Below are 27,680 nucleotides of genomic sequence, written 5' to 3'. Positions count from 1 at the left end.
ATGGATTCAAAGATATAGGACTCATATGGACATTGTTTTATAGTCTGGAACACGCATCCGAACAAGTTCTCCCGTTCGCATCCATCAGTGGTTTAAATATAGATTAGGGTTTAAAGTCACTCCAGACGTTTTTATGACTTTTTCTATTACATAGGGTACTATACTATTACTATAGTGTGTTTTTTTTTTAAAAGCTAGACTATAATATTAATCTTTAATGACTTAATTATATCCCTTACTTTGACTTTGGGTCATGATTTATTTTGTGACCTACTATACTATGTTTCTTTTTGGTTTTTTTATGGCATACTCGATAAGGACATTTTAAGTGTGACATTATTACTTTTTTGATGACATACTTAAATAAGGATTCTTAAAGTGTTATGACTGAGACTACGTAAGGGAGCCTTCATACTGTAGGATTAAGGGTGCATTGGTTGTAATTATTTGTAACTGGAAGTGTTAATGAAGTCGTTAAATGTATTTAGGTATTAAATTATCCATTGCATTTCCATCCTAGGTCTTCCTGTTAATTGAAAGGAAAACTACCCACATTGAACACCAGAGGGAGCTATTGCACAACCAACTGGACCACAACACTTCAGGTGCAAAATTGTAAGCTCTCAATACATTGGTATAAATGAACAGAGCCGACTCACAAAAAACAACAAACTTTAATACCTGGTGTCACAGTGTTAGTGAAATTGTAGATATAATGAGATGCTGAGTCTAAGTTGTACAGAACTTATCCAAATATGCCACTTTACAATGTTGATATCTTTGTATCACCAAGTCAATTAATTTTCAATTACTGACGAAACTAGAGACATTGTTTAATATCTCTAAGTACAGAAGTCTGGCGTACAGACAGCATTTCCTCTGACAAAAATACACTTACTGATGTGACTGAAATGTCATTGACCATTAGACCTGCCAACCCTGCTCTTAAACAGACAATGCATACACAATAAACTATGATGTAAAACAGGTGTATACAAAAAAATCAACAAAAAGGTAAAGGACAAATGAAGCCAACCTGCTAAATATAGGAAGGCAAAATGCTGTATATCATATGGCTGAACAATACAAATATATTGTTCAAAATTAAATGAAAACCGGACAGCTGAATGATATAGTGACAAAGCTACCATTCCAAAGATCTTTAGAGGCTACAATATTGTTATATTTAACATGTAGAAGTCAGAGAAAAATCATGCAGCTTCATCTCTTGACACAACCGGTTATAAAATATAAATTGCTGCTTGTAACCAAACTTGATCTTAGAATAGTTGCAAAGTAGACCTTAAGCTCTTGTAAAACAAACTTTATCTTGCTTCAAGGGCCAAATCCGAGGAACAAGGCCTTAACTTGGTCAAAGTGTCCTTTTTCAACACCTGTGCTGATGTTTCATCTGCTCCAGTTGTTATATAGGGCTTTATATTGAGCCCTTACAAGCTTCTATTGTAGAAAACAATATGCAACTGCAGTGATTGTAAAGTTTGCTGTTTGGCCCTTTTATGTTGGTTGCATAATAATACCTGTTGAGTGGTGCCAGCAAACGTAAGTAAAAGAGAATGTTGTGTACAAAAATGGAAGTGGCCATGATTTTGATCGACTTTAGTTTGTGCCTGCTGAAGACTTCGATGGTGGTGAAAGTTGTGTTTAAATTAATATTGTTGTACTTTTGCTATCAGAGCCCTGATGACAATAAAAATGATAAAAACCCTTAAAAAGTATGGTTGCAATCTCTCATATATTGACTTCTTTTGAGTAGATATTGTTTTCATCTGCTAATCTCCCCTGTTAAACACAGCAGGCACCATACCACGCACATCACAGATCATATCAAGAAAACAATGAAACCCAGATACAGTGAAGCGTTTACATAAAGAAGCATTAAAACGTTTTTTCCACCCTGTAAAAACTGTTAATACATTACAAATACATGGTCAAAATGCACATACAGTGGACAGCTGTTTCCTTATCTGTTCCAGGAAATCTGCTTGGCACGATTGTCATTAAAACAACAAAAGCTTAAAGAATTCAACTATCATTTTGGGGGAAAGCACCAAACTTTAAAAGTAGAAAATTGGACTGGCTTGAATATCAAATGATCATGCTCATACAGTAGGGGAGGTCAGTGAAAGGAACACAGGCTACAGGAAAAGTATTCAAATTGTAAGGCTACTACCAATAAAGAAGATTCTCATACAGAGCAACTTAGTTAAATGTAAAAGGACTGGAGCGAGTTGCAGACTGGCTACCCACTGTTCATCGTTTTTTGGTAACTGTAGCTCCATTTCTCATGAAACGCTACATAAAAAAAGCAGTAGTAAATGGCTTGTCAGAACATTAAAATGGCTGGTATGAAATGCATGGTAAGAAAAAAACGAGACAGGCAGTCGTAGTGAGATAATTGGTTTATAATTAAATGTGTTCACCTTTGTTCCCTTACTTACTTAACATTGTTTTACTGAAGCAGAGTTTCCCCTCACTGAAATGAAGATGACCAAATAAAAAATGGCCAAACCCTGTTCTGGTTTACAAGCTAACAAACTTCAACTATAGCGAAAAACAGTAACATTGAACATGAAAGATGGAAGATGAAAATAAAATGGATATTTTTCTGAGTAACTCCCTGATTAAATAAAAGTCATGATATGCAAATATATGGTGACATTCTGCAGCTTTCACTATATAAACCTACTCATGACATAACGTTGTTTATGATAAATCCATAGCCTTTTAAGAATGTTAATGTACAAACTTGCATAGATAAAGTGATATAGTATAGAGCAGCTTAATAATGACATGCCCAAAAACAGAACATTCTTTTATAGGCTCTTCTGATGCCCCTTGCAGGGAATAGCTGCTTGTTGTTGGAGTACCAACAAAACAAAACATCGACACTTGGACCACTAACATATGCAAGTTTGCAATTTGGGCAGATATTTGTTAAGTCTCAAGGAGTGGGAGCTCTGAGTTAAACTGTGAGTTCTTTTGCAGCTCTCCTGCTCCAAAAGACTTAGGAAATACAGGCCATAGGTCACACACAAAACATCAGTTTAGGACAGCTGTTTTTTTTTGTCTTCCTTTATTTTTTTACAGTATGGCTATTAACAGGGTGGCATATGGATGACATCATAGAATCATCTGAATATAAAGGGCTTCACTGACTGTCTGTAATGCTTTTTAAACATGCTTTCCCTGGGATTATTTGGACTTTAAATTCTTTTTAATGCACAGGGGAAATGCCTGATTTTGGCTGTTCTCAATGTAAGGCTCTTCATTTCTATTTGGCTAAACCACCACCTGGGGACTGAGAATTACAGGAGTGACATCTCTGTTATTGTGGTATTAAAATGGTTCCACAACGCGAGGATACAATGTCCTCGAATAGACTTAATGTTGAACTTAAAGGGGAGAACCACTCAATTTGGGAAATGTCTGGATCTAAGAACAAAACAATCTGTGACATTTTTGGGAAACACACTCTTTCACAAGCATGTGCATAATGTCTGGAGGTGTGTTAAAGAAAATTAGAAAACATACGCTGGAAGTTAAAAAAAAACAAAAAACTTCAGTCTTCACTGTCACCAAATTAAATGTAGTTTTAGATTTGAGTGGCAATCCCCTTCAATAAGTGTACATAACAATTTGGAAAACACTCAAAAAGTACAACACAGACACTACTCTGAGCACAGTTCTATTAAAAGCAACCGGTTATAAAACATTGACATCATCAAGAGGACGTGCTGTACATCGAGTTGAGAGTGATAACAGCCTCCCATCTCCTCTACCTCAGTCGTGAACATGAAGTAGAAATCATGTTCCGTGTGCAAATCGAGTGAACACCAAACATGCGTGGTGCAACTCTAATGCTACTGACTGAATCTGTAGAGCTACATTGAAGTGTGGTGGTGGGGAAAAAAGCTTTTGTTGCGTACGACAAACCGACAAAACAGAGCGATATAGTAAAAGTTATTTCTAAGCTGGCTCCTGCATTATATTGTCCATACAAGAGAAAAGCATTTATCTTCTTCGATTCTTCCTTTGTTTGCAGTGACGCGTCAAAATTCCACATCACAGGAAGGACTTCTCGAAGCAGCCCGGACGTTCTCCTCGTCCCCAGACCACCAATGTCTGACACACGGACACAGTGGTCCTTAGACAAGTCTGACGTCCTCTGACCTTTAACCGTACAACCTCTCTTCAGCCAGGGTGTAGGTTCGCTTTCCTACCATGCCTCTCTCTCATGCAGAGCGATGGATCCCGAAGCGGCCGGGGGCTGGAGCGGGCTCAGCCAGAAAAAAATGAAGCTGGTGGGAGGAGAGGAACGAAAAGGGATGAAAAGGAAATAAAACATGGCCTATCCATGAAGCATCCGGCTCCGATGGTGTGTTTAGGTTGGCAACGGGTCGTCATCGCCTTTGCTGCACTTGCACTTACAGCACAGGACGATGGGAGTGGCCAGAAGGAGGAAGGGGGAGGCCACCAGCAGGAGAAGGCCGAAACCAGCAAAAATCCCAACAACCTGCAGGGAGAGATCAGAAAGAGTGAATACATATATGTAAATACAGTAGTTTAAAAATAAAAAAATGGTATTCCCTTCCAGAGTTCAAATCCTTGAATCCTGCAATACTTCAATTTGCCCTGCAGATGGCACTAAATGCTCAAACGACATATCTTTACAGCATAGCCATAGTTGCTTGAAGATGCATCAGAAGCTATTTGAATACTACAGGGGATGTTGGCAATTTAATGTATAACTATATATTCTTTACTTATTGCTTTTTAAAAGCTCTAAATATACCATGTTTGCTGTTACGGCCTCTAGCGACCCTCTGTTCCAGCATCAACACTATTACAACTAATTGGTTTAGTAGACCATATCAAAAATAAAATATATACATTTTTACTGATGGATTACAAAAACACTCAGCAATTCTCAACATTATTAGCTTCAAACTCTTTAATGAAATGAGCATGAATGTTGGTGAATTCCCCACATGGGGGCGCCAGACACCAGCAAGTTCAGAGCCCCAAAATGGAATACATAACATGCAGTCACATGCAATAGTGACTTATTATAGAACAATGCTTTCCTCACGTTCTGAGGGAACAAATATGCTTTTCTAGGGTATTTTATTGGAAACAGTTCTCTGCTTTTAAGCACACATATACCTAACTAACCTTCTCCCAGCTTGTATACAGGCTGTGCTGTATTGGAAAGCACAATGTGCTCTGAATCATTGACCCTGATGATGCTTACATGTTTAGAACATGACTGTCCTTGTAACCGACGGTAGACAGGGAGAAAAACATTTGTTTTGTAAGATAGGTTTGCCCTGGTACATCTTGTATTCATAAGTGGAGCTTTTAGATGTGGAGGAGAGCGGGGGGTGAAATGAGGAGAGCAAGAGAGAGACAAAGACACAGAGCAGTGAAGCTATAGCCGTCTTCCACCAGCTGAACTGTAATCATATGACTCACTGCCACACTGGGCAACAGATGCCAGTTTATATGCTAATGTTGACAAAATAACAAGTATGTTGGACAAAGGGACGTGCCAACCCATAATAGGTTATTCTGCTGAGGAGGGATACTGAGGAGAAGTGAACACCAGAGTCGGCCTGTGTGGAAGACTTAAAACACATGTCATATCTAATCCCGATCATGTGTAATCCACCATTTTTCATGTGGGAAATTACATGTCATATCCAATCCTTTGTGTAATCCGTCATTTCATTTGCTAACCTATCAGTAAAGAAGGACCTTTGTTATGTAAACGTTTTCTCCTTTTTTTGTTTGAAAGGTGTACATAATAGGCTTAGCTGAACACAGCAGGACTCCGACCACCAGGCACTTGGCGCTGCACGTGGATCGAGTTGTCCTTTTTCGTATTGTGCAGTCAAGATAATTGTAGCCCGTCACAGAAGGCTAGTGTTTGAGCGAGAAAGAGGCCGAACCCGGGAGCATGTGTGTGGCCACATGCTGCAGTGTGGTGAGTGTGAGAGAAAGGAGGGGGGAGAGAAAGGAGAAGGGAGGAAGATGGGTTTCTCACCTGTGTTCTGTGCCAGATAACAGACGCCCTGGAGTGGCCTAGTTTGTTTCGACAGGGCCCTTTGTCATAGTGGATCAGGAGAAAGTCGTCCTGTCACACACACAAACACAGTACAGGTAAAGCTTGACCATTAGCAGTCTAAAGGACAAGGGTCAGCTGTTCTGAGAAAATCGTTTTTGAAATGACCCGCGTGGCCCGGTTGTCCGTGCCCACACAATTAAGATGACATAACGCACCACTGCTCATAAGTCACCCTTATCCAAGCTCAATTTCTCGAAAGAAAATCTAAAACATCTCATCCCTTTCTTATCAAGACCATGGTTAAGCTACAATTTCCTGTTAATAAAAGCTATTGCTGTCACTGGCAGGCAAATTATGTCTACATTCACGCTTATCACATTGTGCAAACAGTACCATAATAAACTGTGGGGGGTTTTAGTCACGCTATTGCAGTATACATCAAAGTAGAAAGAAGAGCGAAACTCACATCCAGGGACTCCAGACAGTACCAGCAGAAGGCATGTTTGCAGTTCTTGCACATCATCTGTGCACAGCCCTCATCCCTCTCGATGTAAACTTTACATTTAGGACAGCGCTTGATTGGTGCATCATCTTCTTCATTCTTATAAAAAGAGCTGGGAGGAAGAGAGACACAAGCCCGATGTGATTTTTATTCCAAACAACATTGAAAAAAGAAAATCACTCAACATTCGCTTTACCAAAAAGTGCTGGGGATGAGATTGCTTTAACGCAGCAATCAATACTTACAATCTCTGGCCTAACAGGATCGTGTGATAGCTAAAGTGCAGGGGCCGACAACTCTTCTCAAAAACCACCAATCACTAAATGGCGTCCCTCCAACACTCTTAACCTTCCATCCCTTGGTGTTGGTTTGTCTGTATCTATTTGTCATGTGTCAGTAAGGTGCTGACCCTTGATAATATGGAGGTGAGCAGGTAGCGGTCATTCTAGGCACTGTCCTAGGACCACGCACAATCCCACTTATTTCTAGTGAAGGATCCAGCTTTGAAAGACTTTGCCGTGAACAAGTGTAGCTCAAACGCTCTTTACAATTTAAGAGTAGACCGGTTAATCCTCTGTCTCTCTCCACGCTGGCCTTTGAGCTCGGTCCTGAACCTGCGCTGACAGAGGAAAGCTCTGCAGAGTTAATGAGGTTTCCAGAGTAAGAGGATATCACAAAGACCCTCTACTTACCTCACAGGTAGGTCATGTTTCCTTAAAAGGAGTAATAAGCCAGTCTCAAAAGGCTTTTATAGGAGTTCATATATCTGCCTATTAATTTGAGCTTAAACCCTGGTTGATGCACAGCAGAGCAGCGTCTGCAAAACAGCCAGGCAGCTGTCGCTACATATTAAAGGAGGCACTGAATGAATCCTCCTGCATATTGACGGGAGGTTCAGAGCTCCAGTCAGGCGAGATGAACATGGTTTATGGATTGCTGATTCAGTTCTATGGGGTTGCATCTGCAGAACGTCATATAGCAGCTCATACTGTCACAACATGACAAAACGGGAGAAATTCATATTTTTTTTAATTGTAGAAAGATTATCATACATAAAATGTCAGAAAAAAGGTATAAAATGTCAGAAAAAAGGTATGAAATATCAGAAAAAAGGTATGAAATATCAGAAAAAAGGTATGAAAGCAAACATTTCTTTGTTTGATTTGTGCAACTAAGAGTCCAATAACCGAAGACATTTCGTTTGTTAAACATAAGTTCAAGACACCAGCAAACATTCAAATGAAAGAAGCACAAAATACAGATATCTTGGCAATTGAGATAAAAAAATATGTATTAACTGTGTAATATATTAATGCTGAATGCCTCCTTGATAGAAGCGCGTATGCATGTGTTAACAGAGTATAAGGTATGTATGGTACATTTGGAAAACATGGATTTCAAAAGCAACTGTGAAGTAGATGGTAGAGGGATAAAGGCAGTACCTGTTTTCTCCTGGTAGGAAGGAGGTGATGGGCAGGTTGTGCTCCTGGCAGGCCTGTCCGATGTGCCAGTTGGCCTTGCAGGCGGAGCAGAACTCCAGGGCACAGACGGCGCACTGGACCAGCTGGGGCAGCGTAGGAGAATCTGCCTCCTTCAGCTGGCACACGGCCTGGCAGGTCGAGGAAGGGCACCACGTCCGGCATGGGTCCAACAGCACCTCTGATGGAACAAAACAAGTGCCAGCGTCATGGAAAGCAGCTCTTTTAAACGGTTAGTTAACCAAAATTGTTTTCATTGGGAGGTGGGTTTTCTTTTTGGTAGAAGGTCTTTCAAATAGTTTATCTTTCTTAATAATGTTTGGCCACCATGGTGCCTTCCGCTGATGTTTCAGAGTGGGAAAAACCCAGAACAATGTGCACAGAAAACCACAAGCATTTCAAGTAAGGCATAATCAATTTACGACTGGAGATGAGCTAACCTTGCAAATCAATAAAAGCCTTTCGTCTAATGCATATTTCGTTTAATGTACACTTTTCAAGGTTCAAATGTGTACATACTTATGATGGAAAATAGCTTTAATACAATAGGTAACTTTTGTCTTGATGCTTCTCACTCATTTCCACGACTTCTCCAAATGCTTTTGAATACGTGTGAAAGACACCAGATTTCGTGTTTTGCCAGTTCTTGTCTAAGTTGGTAGCGTGATGCACTTGCCCTTGTATCCTCTCCTTCCTTCCCATCGCCTCTCTGCCAAGAACTCAGAGCCCACATTCTTCATGCACTCTTGGCTCAGGCTGAGAAATATGGAACGGTTACAGCAACTGTTCTGCCTGACTGGACTGGGACATTGATGAGACGGCTGACTGCTCTTATCCAGGCAGCATCAACGGCTATTGCAGAGGCTTTCTGAGGATTTGTATTCGTTTACAGGACCCCCCACTGTGTTCTTATGTATATTGTTTTGTTTACATTTATTTGTGCAAGTGAGATCTGCATGTTCTGTATACAAATGGAGCCCGTGTGTAGGTGGAAAACCTGCAGGGCGAGTACCATCAAAGAGTGAAAGCACGGCTTGGTTTCTTCTTTCTCTGGTAGCGAGGGAACTCTAATATTACCGATTAGCACGTCTGCACTGACAGCAAGGAGCGACACAGACACATCATCTATCCACCAACGATATCCAAGCCTATTACCAGTCACTTCACATTCATTCTACAAACAGTGTAAACCGCAGACATTGAATACATAGCGGCACACTGAAGCAGAGATAAAAGGATTTAACTAAAATATCTTGCCATGCTAAGAGACCTGCCGCATCACAGTCAGTCAGACAGTTTACGAGCAGAGAGCCGAACCAATCCAATTATAATCTCTTTAAACAAAGTCTAGGAGGCTTTCCCTTTTATGTATATTTGATGGGAGCTGGGGTTACTCTTTGATGAGGATGACAGGGTTGAGTAAGAATACTACAGCGAGGTTTAGTACCTGTTGCAAGAATATTTCTTCCCTGCAGGATTGTTTGTGGTTCAAAAAGAATCATATTGAATCCATATTTTTGGTATCAAAATCAAATGGAAAGACTTAATTCTAAAGCTGTTCAGTGACATGGACAGGTTTGCTGAACAAACAAGAATACTTTCTATTAGCTCTCCGCAGATGCTCCACAGCGTAATTCAAGAGCAAACATGTCCACATGCGTCAAAGGATTTCTGACAGAGCGGCATCTTGGCTGCACTTTGAAGGTGGGATTGTCGTCATTCTTGTGTGTCATAATAATATACAGTCTCCTTAGAGGACAGGAGGGTCGACGTGAGTTTGTATACGACAGCCTTTGCCCACACAGCACGCAGTGAGGAACGCTGGAGATAACACTGACACACTGCGGCTGCTTCTGCGTTGACTCACCCCTTTCAAACTGAAGCTTCTTGTATCTCTGCATCATATCTGTGGCCACCATGCACTCGATCTACGGGGAGAGAAGGGATGAGAAGTGGGAGGGAAATAAGCAGGTCATTGTGCATATTTATAGACAGAAGCTCCAGGAAGCAATTGTGCATTCCGTATGTGAATATCATTTCATGTCAAATTCATATTCCTACAAGATCAGAACTTGCTACTACTTATCAATTATTACACTTTCAGATGGAAAAAGAGAATCCAGTTCTCAGAGTGTATTCAAAGTGCAGACACAGGCACGGTCAAAAGGCACTCATTTATTGGGCAATGAAATGAGCATTGAGGGTTTGTAAAATAGCAGTCAATTACAGGGTGAGGACACCGCTGTCAGAGCAGACGGGATGATGCTCTGCCTGAGTGGCAGGAGTAGCACGGGTTCCATTAGGGCCAGTGACACTGATTGATTAGAAACATAAGGACGGTGTGTTGAACCATGCGGTGCCTGAGGGCCTCCGTGAGCAAGTGAGAGGCTCGGTGAGTCCATGAAGCAAAGTGCCTGGAGGGCGAGGAACGCTTAGCCCTCAGAATGACCTCAGCTGCTCATTATAAAATAAACACACTGGCAGGTGGAGCACAGTGGTCATCTGGAGCTTTGAAGTATACAGTATGTATAAACCAAATGTTAGTTGTACCATTCTTAACCTTTTAAGTGGACCAAAAAAGCAGCAACATTGTAGAACGATTCTGAAATGAAAATAATAACTTTTAGGGATAAGGTGACTATTGTTTGGCCTATTTCAAGCATCCACAATTCTGTAGACCATTGTGTGTATATACAAAAGTTTAAAATGTTTCTGGAAATTGCTGCGGTTTTGTCTTTTGGTCATTGTCCGACATGTTGACAAGCTTGATTGTTCCGATAATGGCAACCAGTCACCACCAAAAGGGCAATTTAATCAAATGATGATCAAAGTAAAAAGCTGACATTTCCTTTTAATCAATCAATACCTCATTTTCCAGCAAGTGTCCTCTTTTGGAACAGGCAGAGTCTGGACAGCTAATTGCAGTTTCAAGGCCTTCTTTGATCAGGAGTTCAACATACTGCTTCAGGCACTGAGGAAAAACAGACAGGCAGGCAAATAAGACATTGACCCAGTTCAATATCCAGTCAGTTGGATGGCAACATTGAAAGTCAAATCAAACACAAACAGAAAAGTTGGTAAACAAACTCTAGCCTCAGTGTCTCCCTCTGTCACTATCTCTGTCTGTTAGAAAAAAGTAGCTTGTTGGTGAAGAAAATTAAGAATTTAGAGTTTAAGATTTATATATTTGAGTGAATATTTGACTTTCTATGTCAAGAAATACAAAAACAAACACAACGGATGTTGCTGCCAAGCTGGAAGTTAAAATATACTGTTCAACTTTATAATGTTATACAATGTTGTGTTTATAGATCTTAAAAAAATGTTACATGAAATGAGCATTTGAAGCATATCAGTGAGATATATATGGTTGCAAATGTACAATTATGGAAAAAACAGATACTTAGGAAGGCTGACAAATCAAAAAGAATCTGAGGTTTTATGAAATTTGCATTTGAGTACATGCACAAGCTTTTATTGGCTTCTATTCTATGTTGATCATTTTGCTAGACTATGCATTTGGTTTATTTATTAAAAACCAGTAAAAAAAAACAGCTTGAGATAAAAGTAGCTTGAGTGAGATAAAGGCTGTGTTTGTTGTGTTTATAATGTATTTAACCTCTTGTGAAATAAACTGAACCACTTGAACTTTGGTGTTTTCTGCCACCGCCCAAACTGAGTTCTAGGAAGTGGCTTCTATTTTTAGTTCTTGGACATTGTTTCCTCATCTCTGGACTAGATTGGATCTGACAGCCAATGAGTGTTATATTGCTTTGTCCCAGCCTTTTCACACGGTACCACCGTAACGCAGTAGGGATGGAGATTAGATATAGATCCTGAGGTCATTTCTACATTTTAAATCAGGAAAATCCTGTGTGGCTCTGATTAATTAACTCTACCTCTGAAAATACTTGTATAGCATAGTATAATATAGTGGGGCTTCTACACTCTGCAATTACAAAAAAAATCAACTTGTAACTTGAAAATAGTTTTGACTTTTAATCAAATTGATTTGTAGATCCTATATTTGTAGTATACAGGATATGTGTTACTGTTTCCAGAGCGTCCTCCTCACCAGTGTACAGAAGACACATTGGCACTGTGTGACGGTGGTCATCTGCTCCAGAGGGAACTCTCCAAGGCACAGCTTACACGACACCAGGGGGTCCACGGCCAGCTCCCAGGTGGGACGGTACCGTGCCGTGGTCATCTTCACCGCCACTGAGCTGCAACACAGAAAAAAGAGGGGGAAAAGGTCAGAGAGCTAGGGTTAATGAAGCAAAACGCATCCTGAAATGAAGTAAACAAAGTGGAATGGATAGTAATACAAATCCTGCTGTTGACCTAACAAAGTGCTAATATGAGTGGCTCAGTTTAGTTTGAGTCTGTTGAGTCCACACACACACACACACACACACACACACACACACACACACACACACACACACACACACACACACACACACACACACACACACACACACACACACACACACACACACACACACACCACACACACACACACACACACACACACACCACACACACACACACACACACACACACACCACACACACACACACACACACACACACACACACACACACACACACACACACACACACCACACACACACACACACACACACACACACACACACACACACACACACACACACACACACACACACACACACACACACACACACACACACACACACACACACACACACACCTTGTTATTCCAGGCATGATGCTTCTGGTAAAGACAATAATTACTCCTGAATCTCTTGTACCTACTGTATCAGCTCTCTCAGCTCCTTGTTACATTTCCACTTTTGGATGAAACAACACTTTTTTTTTCTTCTCTACGCTACGTCATGACATTCAGAAAGGGTTATTTTAGGCCGTCTCGTCTCACTCTCCTTCCCTCTGCAGCTGAGAGCGAAGAGCACCCACTCGGCTGTTTACAGGAAGTGGTACAGAGCACACAACGTCAACACCGTCAAGCTCCCCCCTTGCTGCTTAGCAACCAGCTGAAGGAGGATTTTCAGAGGTGGAAGGGGCAATGGCTAGGAGGGAGAGAAGCAAGGCCGAGGAGAAGAGACAGGGTGAGATTGCGGTTCCCTTTCACTAGTCATGGTATAGTCGGCCTCAATTTGCGGCTGCTTGATCATAGACATACAGGAAGTGTGGGAGGAAAGAGGTTGAAGAGTTCACGTGCTGCCTTCATGGACCATTGTGTTGTATATATATGCCACCCAGAGAAGGGAGTGGAGAGAAAAAGAGAGACAGTGTGTTCTGGTTTACCAGTAATTATATCATTTCATACCACAACGCATTTCGAGGGTAGAATAAAAAGGCATCCACCATGGATGAACGTCAATAGGGTGCAAGGTGAAGGCAAGCCACACATACAAAAATATACATACAAATAAAAATAAAGCAGAGAATAATCTGCTGTGACAATGAGGCGAATGCAGGGAGCCATGTGATAGGCTGTGGCCTTTGGTGTTAGCCAGATGGTGTGTCTCCATCTCATTTCTTTTATCTCATATCCTATTCTTGCTCCACACCAAATACAGAACAATATTAGGTATTCCATTCAGTAAGGACGTCTCACTTGTCTTAATGCAGCTCAAGGAGAGAGGAAAGAGGAAGATTCCCAATGGGTACTTCAGTGAGGATACATGAGTACATCCTATGTGGGAGTCTATTATTAGACAGACACTCATTGGAAATCTGTGAGCGATCGAATGCTGCAGCTGATGAGGTGAAGCATCACTACACTTCACTGCAGTTCAACTACAGGAAGTGACAGAAGAAATAGCAGCAGAAATGTAGGTATGGGAGGATGTTTCTTATTCATCATTTGGACATTTACTGGATATATATAGTACGTCAAATGAGAGTTTTAGAAGAAAGATCTGCTTTTTTTCACAACATGAATCTTGGCATGGTCGAAGATATGTAATGTCCAATTATTTCTCCCAGTTTCCCCTATCATTTTGGGCAGAAACAGAATCAAATTTTTTTTTTCGCTTCACAGATTCTTCAACACATAATGACAGAGCATCATCACCCACATTTAGCGAGATAGGAAACTGTAAATATGTGCGAACAGCAGGTGCGAATATAAAAAGCCAATTAATAGGAACAAATCGGCTTGTCAAAAATCGCTGATTCATCAGATAACATGCAAAGCATTTCATGACATTGTGGTAACAAAAGACGGTACAGAGAAGCTAAAAGCCTATTCTCAGGTGACCCAGCTGTGTTCCCGGTAAATGATCCTTTCAGATTGTGCTTGACCAGGAAAAATGTCCTACTTGATAAAATGTGATACCCTCAATTCTTCCTCCTTTGCATCGTGTCAGGTAGGAGGACAGAGGAGAGTATTGCAAAGTAGGAAAAAATGAGATGAACCTCATGTCTGACTCACTCAAATCACCTGGCATTCATATCTATCCACCATCCATCACACTGACCAGAGTGCTGAGGAAGCTTTATTATGTAGGTGCGCAGCTCGTTTACAAAGGCTTAAATGGCAATTTGTTATCAGGATGGAGCCACAGATTTAAAAACATGATCCTCTGGGGAGTGAATGTGCTTTGGTGGTCCAAAATATTACATGGAGACGGCCTTTACAACTGAAGAAGTCGGAAAATAGCCATTTTTAGGTATTTCAGTGCAAACAAGTGGTATGTACGATACGATAATACTTTAATGGTCGGATCAAGTCTCAAATTTGACATGCATCACAGCAGCTCCATTTGCAACATCAACATGGACAAATAGCAAGACACAATACATGAACAAACTAACATTTAAAGGTCACCTATTATGCAAAATCCACTTTTTCATGTCTTTTATACATAAACATGTGTCCCCTCACTAAGTTGGCTCACTTTATGTCCTGATCCATTTCTATAAAAACCTGTCTGAAAATGAGATGATCAAATGTTGGGGGTTGTGTAACCATTAGCCAATAACCAACCAAGGTAACCCCCCCCCCCCCCCCCCCCACACACCTTATCACCTGAATCTCCTCCTAGAGCACCATTGTGATTTCTTTAAACAAATATCTCTCAGAGGGGCGTGGGGAGTGGCTCCTTATTTTCATCTAAAGTAACAGACAGAGAATCAGCACTTTTGAAACAGGGCTGAAACAGAGGGGATTATGGGATGCTGCAATGATCTGTTTGGTATTTGGAGCCAAACACTTCAGAGACATGTTTTGTATATATCTGAGACCTTTTATATATTGATGAAAAACAGTATAATAGGGGACCTTTAACATAACATCACAATCACTGAGAGAAACATGCTCAAAGACCCTTTAGCGTGCATTTGATCTGGGATTCAGCTCTGTATTTACTGTGAGGATTGACTGGTGCACAAAGGAGTGCTTCAGTCTGACTTTATTGAATTGTGAAACCCCTGTATCTCAGATTAGATGGTAGCAGTTCATATTCGCTGTTCAGAACATGGTTTCAGTCAGAGATGATGTTGTTGTGACCGCCTCACTAGGTTATTATGATAGGCTGACTCATACATCCTCTGACCAACAATCTTTGAGCAGATTTTTAACAGGTGGAGCAGTTTTGATTGTAAAGCAGTTGACAAACACTTGTACCAGGTAGTATTACAGTACTGTAGAACAGTCAAATTCAGAGATGTAAAGTGGACCTTTACTCCCAGCGGCTCAGGAAGAAATCACTACGGATTATCAAAGACCCCCATCACCCCAGCCACAAACTGTTCTTTCTGTTGCCGTCTGGCAGACGTTACCGCAGCATCCTGGCAAGGACAAGAAGATTCGGAGACAGTTTCTTCCCGCGGGCAGTGAGACTGTTAAAAAATTGAACTGTTGAAACAACTTCAAACATTCATCTGCTACTCAGTAGTATGTATCTAATACCTAATATATATATATCATTCCAATAACTTGTATATAGACTCGTACTGCACTATTCCACATCATAACTTTATTTCATTTTTATAACTATTATTATTTTTGTATTGCTCTTGCTCTTATTGTTATTATGTTATGTTATTATGTTGCATTGTTGGAGAAGCCTGTGACATAAGATTTTCAACTGCATAATTACTCTGTAGCTATGTCAGATTGACAATAAAGAACCTTGAACCTTGAACCTTGGAACAGAAGAATTTGTCTATTCGTTATGTGTCAGTTTAACACAAGTCTGACAGGCAAAGCAGCATAAAGTTAGTCACAAAGGGGACAAAGTGCTGGAGCAGCAGTCGTTAAATGTCAAAATGATTGAATGTTGATGATGAAGTTGCAAGTTAAACTTCACTTATTAGGAACGTGACAGACGACATGTGCTGAAAAATACAAATGAAGGCCTGGGGAGCCTCAATAACACAGCAGAGAGTCTTAACTGACAGCTGATGATTTGACAGACAGCATTTCCACACGGACTGAAATAAGTCTGTTTCTTTATCTGTGTCCATGCCTAAGCCGCCGAACTTCATTAGCCCTGTGGCAGGAAAAATAAACTGACGGTAGAAAGTAATTTGCGCTGTACCATGCAGGACTTTCTAATGGACTATCAGTGTGTGCTTTTACATTCAAATCAGTTTCTCTCCCTGCAGACTTTATATTGGCTTTGCTAATAGTGACAGACCGGGTCGATGGGGACAAATGAAATAGTTTTGTAAGAATGGCCTGAGGAAAGATGGGGAAGGGAGAAAGCGAAAATGAGTTTTCATGTGAAAAGGTGGTGCAGTGCATCCACTGCTGCATTATTAACTAGATAGTCCATTATCACTGAGAAACACACACACAAACACGCTCATAGACATTATATTCTGAGCACTGGGGATGTGCATGCAGGTTTCTAATGCTCTGTGTGCGCTCATTTCAGATATAGCCCTGCAGAATATCATGAATGAGTCACAAGTCTTAGATCCATCCTGAGCAGTGGTCACCATGTGTCAGTCACCAGTCTGAAGGCTCAGAGTTTCACTGGCTACAGCAGCACTTCCGCGATTATGGCTCCATAACTGGCGTATACACTCAGAGACGACCATTAACTCTCCGCTGGGGTGGAAATGGTCATGGAGGAGCAGTTGAGGAGAACTAATCCAGTGTGAGAGATTCTTTTGCTGCAGTATACATGATACCATTCATTAAGCTTTCTTCTTTTTATCTACATGTGTTGTATGAAATAAAGGTCAGTTACAGCACACATAACATCAAATATTAAAAACACTCATGGCTGCATACGCCAGCAAAACGTATAATTGATTTATTATCACCGCAAATGTCAACTCTAACAATTGTCTATAATCTTTTGAGTACTGAATGATTCACAAATGAAGTCGATAAAAACAAACACTTTTAATCAGCTTTTTTGGTAGAACTGAACATATAACAATGTTTTGTGAAGGACTGTTGGTGCTCAAAACTTGGCATAAATATTTCAGGCTCTGGACAATAAAATGTTGATTTAAAAATATGTTTAAAGTCAATTGAGATCGATACTAGACTGTTATTTAATGCTACACCCTTATTGGCTGTTAGTCTAACAATGCTCACACAATATACAGCCTCTTCTGCATTCAAATAAATGCTGCTTCCTAACGTCCAAAGGAAAAAAATACAAATTCTCACGAGAATAGACTCAGACAGAGATACAGCAGGAAGCCTCACACTGCAGTGCAGGGTTCACGTTCACCAGGAACTAAACTAAGTGCTCTCACTGCACCAGTGTGTACACTCTATCTCGTCATCTGCTCCTTCAAGATATTTGAGAAAGAGGAAAATAAAGAGAGAACTAATCTTCAAGCGCTTAACTTTCACCTGGTCTGGCTTATACTGTCCGTAATTATATAATGTCACATCAAAGCATTGCATAAGTCTCTATTTATATACCTCACCATCTATGGCTGATGTGAAAGAAAGATGCAAACAACTGTTAGCTGATCTGGGAAAGGGAGCAGCCCACGTGTTTTTCTCTTGCGAACACACATAGTACAACAAAGAACATTCTTTCAATACGTGCACAAAGCTGTCCTTCAGCAAATTCACAAGAATGTGCTGTCAACCACTTAGAGAAGTTAGAGAGAAAGGAAAGTGAAGGCCGGATAAAGACGAAGGCAGGGCTTGAAAAAGGACAGAGACTATGCAGATAATATTCTACGTCAAGTCTGGGGACAAGCCAACCCAGAAGATGTTTGATTGGTTATCATATACTGTAATAACTGTAGTGAAAAGCACCATATGATACCAGCTGACTCAAACAAACGTTGTTCCGACAGGCCTTATCAGCGAAACTTCATCTAAAACCAAGTTTACTCTTGTCAACATTTCTGTCAGACATACTGCAAATAGCATTTGCTATGGTTTAACTGGACACACCCCAAAAACACATGTATGTTAACAAAGCATGTGATTTCATTCACCTCAAATTCCACCTATATTGAATCACCTGAAATCACGGTACGCTGAAGAGCAATTTAATCAGAGCGAGCTCAGGGACTTTAATAAGCACTTAGTTATCCTGAGGTCTGATCCCCCCCGCTCCTTCCTGCCGCTTAGCCCCCCCTTAACAGCCCAGCCCTGCTCTTCATGGCCAATTAGTAGGGCTTTTAAGTTTCATTTATGTCATATCCTCTTTGTGTCCACTGCTGCAGAGAAAAGAGGAAAGACAGAGTCAAAAGAGAGAGGGAGGGGGCAGGGGCAACCTGCCAATTTGGTCCACTTTTTCTGACTCCCTTGGCTCACCTTTACTGCCTGCGAATCATTTGTATCAACTTGTTTTGAAAACTCTCCCTGAGCAGCAGAAAAACAGGCAGGAAAAAAAACATCCATGCAATTCTACAAATTCGACAAAATTCGCAGGGGGTTTTGGATTTATTTGGAAGATATAAAGTATATAGTAGGAAAATATGATGGTGCCCTGATGATCATTTGAAATGATGCACTGCGTCGCATTGTAGCATGTTTCTACAGTAGCCCAGAACAGACAAATCTAGAGGCACCACTAAGGCACCCTTACATGCAAAGTCCTAAAACTTTGTGAGGTATTCCTATTATTATTTTGCTTGCTAGTATTATTTTGTAGACCAGGTTTATACATTTGTAGTATTGAAAAGTGTTACTGTTGTTATAATCCACAAGCTGTTGAGTTCACTTACTGGTGACAACATGAAAGCATGGTTGGTAAGTATGTGACCAATGTAATGTACAAACAACACCTACGCCACACACCAGTGGCGAGATATTCTACAAAATAATATTTAAAAACATTAAAAACATTTTTTTTAAATATTTGTTGTTATCTTTTTTTTGTTATATTTTTCATTCGTTTTACCAAAATAACTTGATTTAATTGTATTTAAAATAACATTTCCAAATAAATAAATCCTTCGAATCTGCCTATTCAGTTTCTGTTTGAATGTGAAGGGTTAAATGAAAGAAGCTCGTCTCTGCGAGGTGAAGTTAGGAGTTGATTGGTGGTCCTGCTGTAAATTCACAGAGGGCCCGCTATAGTAACTGAACGAGAGAGTAATGTCAAATGACAGTACAATTGACCAATCATATCTTCCCTCTAAATGGGTGGGTTTTATTATCGCAGACTTTATGACAAGTTCCGCCCGCTGTGAAGCTTTTCCTGTTTCCATAGAAACAACAACTTCCTGTCAACAGCATAAACTCGCCTTCAAAATAAAAGCAATCCAAATTACACTTAAGACATACAACTGCAAAGAAAGTAACAAACACAATGCAATATCCTTTTCAATTTCAAAGAACACAAATTGGGTTATTTACAGGTGTTGTTTTGTGTGGTAGAGGGTCGCTTTCATTGATGCGTTTTGCACCCCGGGCCGTTGTTTTGATATTCCGCTGAAGTATACGCTGTGGCTGTGACGTAATAACTTTTTTTTCTCTTTTTTTTTTTTCGAGGGAAGGGGTGGGGGTCAGAGGGCCTAGGTATAAAAGTCACGGCTCGCCACTGCCACACACCCACTTCTATACATAACTATAATAATTAAATCCTAGAGTGCACCCTGCTAATGCTCAGTCTTGCAAGAAGACATTAATTAATCAGCACCATTTTACCTTTCAACGGCCGCCTGGAGTATAACTGATGTCAATCAACTTTGAGTACAAAAACATGGTACGATGTTAACTAGGGATGGGAATGATTAATAGAATAATAAAAAAAAAATTATGGGAGGGGTGCCTAAGTTGATTACATATTATCAAATGGATTAATTAAATGTATACGACAGGGCCATTTTAAATATCTTAAGAAAAATATCAAAGAGAACTTGGTTTGGTTTCTATATTTATTTGAAAAGGTATTTATTTTTAAAACTTTATTTTTTATTTTATTTTTAAACATTTAAAAGTAATAATGTATATGATATGTAAATATGATTAATCGTTTTTTTGGAGAGTCGAATATTCGAATATTAATTTACTTTCAAATTCCCATCCCTATTGTTAACAACCTTTACCTGTATCATATAAAAACATATTTGGAAATTAATGTTGTTCTCCCTCATCTCCATATTTTAGCCTTACGAAAAGGTCGACAGCACATCGCCAAAAGTCAACATTAATTTCATACACAAATCCTGCCTTAGCCTGGATTGTAATCAACATTTTCTGCATTATTCATACAGTATTAAACTATTCCTCTTAAAACAATCATGCACATGCAAAACCAAGAGGTACTTTTAAGTTGATGATCAAGTCAGAAATATTCAAAATAATTACCTGTTAGTAAATGTACTACTCTCAATATATCTCCTTCTAGATACAACATTGGCACACCTTTCAAATAAAGTCAATGTGAGACACGTCACTATCAGTAAGAAAACATCAATGCCGACAACTGATGGAAAAATAACATTGATAAATTATGCCAGTGTCTATTTTGAGAGGGTTTATTTTTAAGCAGGATTTAGGTCATGGGTGTATATGGGCCATAGGTTGATTTAGATTATACAATACAATACAAAGACATGACTCCAGCCACTCACCCACATTCATAACCCTAAGCACTCTCATAGTGGTTTTATATTTGGACATCTCAATCACTGACTGTGAAAGGTTACATGCCTTCATGGAGGGACAGTGGTTGGTGACAGTCTCCATCTGTCTTTGACATGGAGGGTACGCTAAGAGGGTAGCCGAGAGGCAATAGGCCTACTTCTTTGTGCCCTGAGGAGTAACACAATAACCCAGTTGTATTTTAGCATTGTTAGCCGTGTGGAGAGGCTACATGTTTATGTGATGAGGTGAAAATCAAATCAAAGTCTGTTTGGCAGTTTGGGTCAGAGGTCACGTCTGGGTATAACCTGTACTTTCATGCCTACTTGGACCCTTGCCATGTTTCTTTAGCAATACAAGAAAAATATCAACTCTCTTATCAGAGTACACAGGAAAAACTAAGATTGGTCTGCTTGATCTGGTTTGTATTTACTTTATTTTTATTTTGGTTTGTTGGTGACCACAAATAGCAACTTTGCAGGATTCAACGAGTCAGTTCAGACCTTATATTGATTCAATGTTTATCAAGTTTTCAACAGTCTCTCCAGGTTAAAAATGATGAGCCCTGTGAACGAAGCAAAGCTATATCACATTTAGCAGAAAGCATGTCTGTCAGCAGAGATAAGAGTCTTACGGCGGCAAAACCAAGCAGAACAGAAACAGAAAATGAGTTGGGCCAAAAAAAGAAAAGAGGAAGGAAAGAAGAAGGGGAAGAAAAGGGATCAGGGATCATGCAAAAAAGGAAAATTGGGCAAAAGTCTTTTTTTTAAACAGACAACATGGGAAAAAACACCAGAAATCCTCTGAAATGTTAATAAAAACCTACAATTTTCTAAGTGTCCCCTGTAAGTGGAGCACTAACAAGCTGAGGCTTTGGCAGTGCTTATTGAGATTCAGTAGCATTTAAAATTGTATGAGTTTCTTTCTTAACTTTATACATTCAATGTGTGTCTCAATGGACCCCTGGTTAGCTAGCAACCAGGGATAATACTCCCTGCTGTTCTGCCCTCACACCAAAGAATGCAGTTTTTTATGACATATTTGTGAGCAAAAAGCACAGTGCAAAACCTTTGGCCAAGTGGCTGAGGCAAGAAGCAACTTGTCCACAATATCTTATTATTTAGAGCGTAATAGCCAGACTGTGCTGAAAAAGGGTGACAACATTCTGTTCTCTACAAAACAACAGATAACAAAAAACATAAAAACACAGAACAACTCCTCTAAAAGAAAGTCCTTATTTTAGTCATATATTGCCAACTCCTGCTTAAAACAAGGCTTTGAGCAGGGACAGTAGGCTTGCACCCCCCTCCCCAAAAGCCACCTAACCTCACTTTAGTGTCTCAGAAGCTAAGTGAAGATGACAGGCGAGCCACATTGAGCCTATTTCTATTGACAGATGCGGAGAGCCAAAGAGGTCGACTTTGGTGGCTATCTGTTGTCACTCACAACTTCAGTCATTGTGTTTACATGCACACCATAGCAAGATGACAGTAAATAATCTGATAAAGCTCTAAATGCATTAATGTGGATGTTGTGACAATCTTGGAAAAGTTACCTGTACTGTAATTATAGAAGCAAAATCTTTCATACAAACAGTCCACGGCTCAACTGGCCGTGAACAAGTTTGGACTCAACTGCTCTCTTCATTGTGTTTTCATTGGAAGCTATTTTCAGTTTAATTTCATTTTAGTTCATTTAAAGATATTTATATTCACCCATCCACAATTCCCTTTGTACTTCCATGCCAAACCGAATCCAACACAAATAACTGGCAGAACCTACTGTTTAAAAACTTTTGTTTGTTAATACTGTTGGCTTTTTTTTAGATTATTTCATAAGTGGTTTGACTGCCAGTTTTTTTCCAGTTTCATCTTTGAAGTAAGCCTCATTAGAATCTCCTCGAATCAGCGCCCCCTCTCCAAAAATAAAACTAAACAAACAGGTTATTTATTTATGGAATAGAATAGATTTACTAGCTCTCACTTGCAACACAGCACAACAGACACAAGGTCACACCCACCGAGGGCAGTGGCTGAAAACCAACAAATAATGGCTGCATTCACAGGCTGTCTGACCGAGTGAAGAGTGACGTAACGGGTGGACACTTAGCACACTGCTGGCAGCGAATCTGAAAAAATGAGGCCTTATGGCTGCTGGCCAAAAAACTGTGTGGCAGCCCATATAAACCCTATTATTAAAGCCATCAAAACAGAGGATAAATGGGATATTTTCTGATTTCTAACTAATGTATTCTGTATTTAACACCACTGGCCATTATACCATTTACATGTAACAACACTGCATTAGTCAAATCATGAATAATGCAACGACTACACTAACCTCCTACCCTAATGTGAGGGTGTTCACCTGATGGAAATGTTTAAAACATGTATAAATGATTTGCATGACAACTAACATGATCTCTGTCCAAAGAATAAAGGAATGTTTCACCAAATGCCCTTGCATATTTTTTCATAAGAGAATGGGTCTCTTATGAATACTTCATAGTAGTGGAGGTCACTCACAGGAATGAGCACATGCAATTGATTTCCTTTACACGCCGTGAGGAGGTTGAATGTTAAGGCACTTGATTGGCATGTCTTCACTTCAAATGTACAGACTTTCTTTCTGGGGAACCAGTATGGCACAGATATATAAGGTATCTTTACACAAGTGGGAAAGGACCTGCAATCAGTTTGAACATAACACGGCAAAAAGTAAAGTACAATATGTGCCATTGGCCCATTTCACTTCAAAAGTGATTGTATGCTGATTGAGACTTAAATGGAGTCATATCATGTCAACAGTTGTGTCCTTGAAATGGCTGGTGAGAACACTACAATACTACAACACTAAAGTATTTAGCAAATACTAAACTCGAGTGTGACTGCTGCACGGTCAGGTCTGCCGTCACTCCACTGGACAAACGAGTTTTCATTCAGAGAGCCACTCCAACAGAGAGGCACTCAGAGCCTAATCTGCAGGGTACGGTGACACTCTAACCAGCAGTGAGCAGAACAATTCAAAAAGTCATTTTGGTAATCGATGAGCTGGGGCAATGTAGACAAAAATCAAACTACCAGACTTAATCATTTTCACGTCCTGTGTCATACAAGGTTTTGGTTTTGCTACCTTCCTTCAGTCTCCATGGACACTGCAACACATCACGTTCCACAGAGAGCTCTCTCACATTTTATATAATCCTATCTCACCACAACAGCACAATCTGTCTCTCATTTATTGTTCTGCCCCTCACCCTCATCCATGCTGTTTGGTGAGCTGCTCCCATGTAAAGCGACCCCAGTCTCTACATTTCAATACAAGAGAACGGGAAAGAGGAAGTCAAGAACTACCTTAGGAAATACGCTGGCGTCCTGTTGTTGGGTGTGTTGCAAATATTCAAAGGATGTAAAGCCTATAAAACTGAGGAAACACTCCAAAAGCAGATGTCTCTTTGTGAGTTCACACATCAAAAGAGGGAGGCCAAGAGAAGTTACAACACCATGGTGGCACATTTCAAGGGAGTGGTATGTATGAGCAATACTTGCATTCTTCTACTCATCTTTTTCACTGATGGAATTTCAGAGCATACACTTTTCTTGTTGTTTTGCCCTATTAAAGACTCTATTCAGATGTGACATATTCTCTTTTTAAAGGTTTAAGTTCGTCAGTATGTCCGATTGTAGGTCAAGATGCCAAAATGCGACACTTGCTGTCAGGGTTGGGACATCAGACAATAATTATAATAATAAGCATGGTAGGAAATTCATCGGAATAACTGATTCAACTTTTATTTCAGATTTTATGATAATGTGAGGCGTGTGACGCAGTGGGTTAATGCGCAGTGGGTTAATGCGCTGATCTTCGAATCAGAGGATAGCAAGTTCGAGTCCCACTGCAGTCAGCATGTCGTTTTGTCCCTGGGCAAGACACTTCACCCCAAATTGCTCCTGTGGGGATTGCCCACAGTATTGAGTATGTAAGTAGCTTTGGATAAAAGCATCTAACAAGTAACATGTAATTTAATGTGATAGAGTTGTGGTATTTTTATCATCCATAGGCCATGACATTGCATGCAAAAATAAAATAGCTTTCTATACTATAGGCTATAGGCTATCACAGTAAACGGAATTATCATGAAATCAAACCTGATGTAATATATGGTCAGCTGTTTTTTCTGCAAAAGGTTTTAAAGGGGACCTATCATGCAAAATGCACTTTTTGATGTCTTTTATACATAAATATGTGTCACGCAGCGTCAGAAAATAAAACCCTCTCATTTCCTCCGTACCCAAATCTCTAAAACGGGGATACAACAGAGCTGATCCAGATTTGCGTCCGATATGACGTAATATCGGAAATGTAGGCTGGCTTTACACCCACGGCCCTATCAGAAACGTTGCTATCAGAAACAATGCCCGACTGTTTTGGACGTAATATGGTCGGTGCATGTTCACATTAGCATCGCTAACACTCAGAGCTAACCTGTACTGCACAGAGCATTTGTGTGAAGAAGCAGGAAATAAAAAGGAACTCACCTTGTGGTATAACCGGCAAGAGAGAAAGCCTTTGAGCTCCATACTGTTTCAGAAATAATCCTTGATAATCCCTGATATGGCGTTTCATCACCGCAATATTTGCCGGTAGAATCTCCCGCATGAGCTCAGCCCCCTCCTTTTTTTTTAATCAATTTCTTTAAAAAAAAAAGAAGCTTTATACCCCAAATCAGCACTTTTGAAACAGGAAGTGAAATAGAGGGATATGAGGCATGGCTAGAATGGCTGATCTGTTTGGTATTTTGAGCAAAACACTTCATAGACATGTTTTTTGTATATTTTTATATATCTGAGACCTATGCTATTGCCTAAAAATAGCATGATAGGTGCACTTTAAATGTCAGAATAAGAAAAAGAAATTCTACATCGTCGTTTGTATTGGTAGTGGCGACCATTTTCATTTTAGTTTGCCTCCCCCTAGGAGGGATCCAAAGAAAATGATGCATGAATGTAATCCACTATGTTATGATAACAGTCTTAGGCCCCGGCTCCATGGGAACGCATACGGAAAAACGCATTGGAGTAACGCAAACGCAACCGCAAAAAAGCTTCCGCCCACACGCAATATACACCGGATTGTGTCAAGCTCCACGAGACGGCTCCGTTTACATCCAACCTGCTCCAAAAGCTGCAGTACATATGCCGAACCTGTACATGGCGCTGTAACTTCCTCCACAAAAAGCAGCAACTTCCTCCACAAAAGCAGCGAAGAAGAATGGTTGTCATGGCTGCACTTCTGTTTATTCTCCGCGGTGGGGGCCGAGGGAACCGCGCAGAGTTTTTCGCCGGTCAACGCGTGTTAAAGTTTAAATCTTCATGCTTCCTCATGCAGCAGCTGATCCAGTAAGTAAACCCGACAGTAAAAATAAACATAGTTATAACTAGTTTAGGTAGTTTGAGAGGTAATTAAAATAGCTAAGGGTGATGATCTGACTTGAAGTGTGTGTTTTGCTCCCGCTGCATCACAGCGGGAGGAGCTGCGTGTCTCCGTCCTGTCAGATTAGACTTCACTCGCGTTTATGTCCATATCGAGATAAAGATAAATAATCTGAATTCAGTGTGCAGTGTACTTTTGCGGGGGTGAGCAGCAGAGGCGGGGAGAGGCGGGGCTATTGCGTCGTCATTATCAGAAACGGATGACCGTATAGGCGACCACACGGCCCCGTTGGACCCCCCAGAGCGCTCCGTTCCCAGATCTATCCACCTTTGGACCCGTTGTCGTTTGCAGGGTCTGTTTCTACGTTTCCGTTACGGCGTCGTTAAGCTTAAAGGGCTATACGCATGAGAAATATGCGGATTCAACCAGTTTTCGTTCCCGTGGAGCCTAGGCCTTACTGTTCACTTTAAGTTACTGCTCATGCAAACAGAACATTTGCTTCTCCTGCTTCTACCCTTTTATTGTGGAACAGCCAGAGGAAAATACAATGCTTTTGTCACCATGATAACCGTTTGGCTCTTTTTCATCTTGGACAGAGGAAACAACTCCTCACAGCTTCACTGTGTCCTGCTGTTGTGTGAAAAACTACACAAAGCAATACATCAGATTGCTATTTTTGTGACCAATTTCTTTATTAAGTTGTCAAGAGTTTCTTTGGCTGATGGCTAAACATGAGGTAATCTTCTATTGTATTTCTGATAAAGTGCTACAATAACCTACTGGTCAGGCCCAAATACTCAAGGGTTACAACTTTTACAACAGACCAAACCTTTTGTCTCGTTAACAGGCTAAAAAGTTCCTCCAGCATTTAGACTGTGAATCATTTCAAAGTATCTTCCAAAGAGAGACAAATAACCAGCAACAGATTTAGATTTTAGGAGGATAGGTCCAAACAACGGACAGCATGCCAAGTCATCACTTAGTAATCAGATCTGTTCCTCCCTCCTTTACATAGTCGTCTGTTTTTCCTTCCCTTGTGGCATTTATACCAGGTTGCACCAGCTTTTGGCTTACCACTGGCACTCCCAGATCCCGGCCTTCTTTCTGACTCATCTACTTAGATTTAAGTTAGTGATATCCAACATTTCAGAGA

The 27,680-nt window shown here is 40.3% G+C and overlaps 1 protein-coding gene across 3 annotated transcripts in view; it reads right to left on the bottom strand.

Annotated features, from left to right (window-relative positions):
• Positions 1-655: 655 nt before the first annotated feature.
• rnf144aa (ring finger protein 144aa) overlaps positions 656-27,680 on the bottom strand; it is a 31,517-nt gene continuing 4,492 nt past the window's right edge. Inside the window, exons 1-8 of one of the 3 annotated variants that reach the window (XM_034141813.1) lie at positions 24,351-24,369; positions 12,141-12,291; positions 10,932-11,036; positions 9,933-9,993; positions 8,030-8,246; positions 6,552-6,699; positions 6,065-6,154; positions 656-4,534 (exon numbers count right to left, since the gene is read on the bottom strand). In XM_034141813.1, coding sequence (XP_033997704.1) covers positions 4,403-4,534; positions 6,065-6,154; positions 6,552-6,699; positions 8,030-8,246; positions 9,933-9,993; positions 10,932-11,036; positions 12,141-12,275 — 888 coding nt within the window. In that variant the 5' untranslated portion in view covers positions 12,276-12,291; positions 24,351-24,369 and the 3' untranslated portion in view covers positions 656-4,402. Of the gene's footprint in view, positions 4,535-6,064; positions 6,155-6,551; positions 6,700-8,029; positions 8,247-9,932; positions 9,994-10,931; positions 11,037-12,140; positions 12,292-12,864; positions 12,884-24,350; positions 24,370-27,680 lie in introns of those variants that run through there. The other 2 variants (XM_034141884.1, XM_034141742.1) reach the window with 2 other exon arrangements.

The sequence above is a fragment of the Trematomus bernacchii genome, unplaced genomic scaffold (genome assembly GCF_902827165.1).
Source record: "Trematomus bernacchii unplaced genomic scaffold, fTreBer1.1, whole genome shotgun sequence".
NCBI lineage: Eukaryota > Metazoa > Chordata > Actinopteri > Perciformes > Nototheniidae > Trematomus > Trematomus bernacchii.
This window is presented reverse-complemented; position numbering and strand designations above follow the sequence as displayed.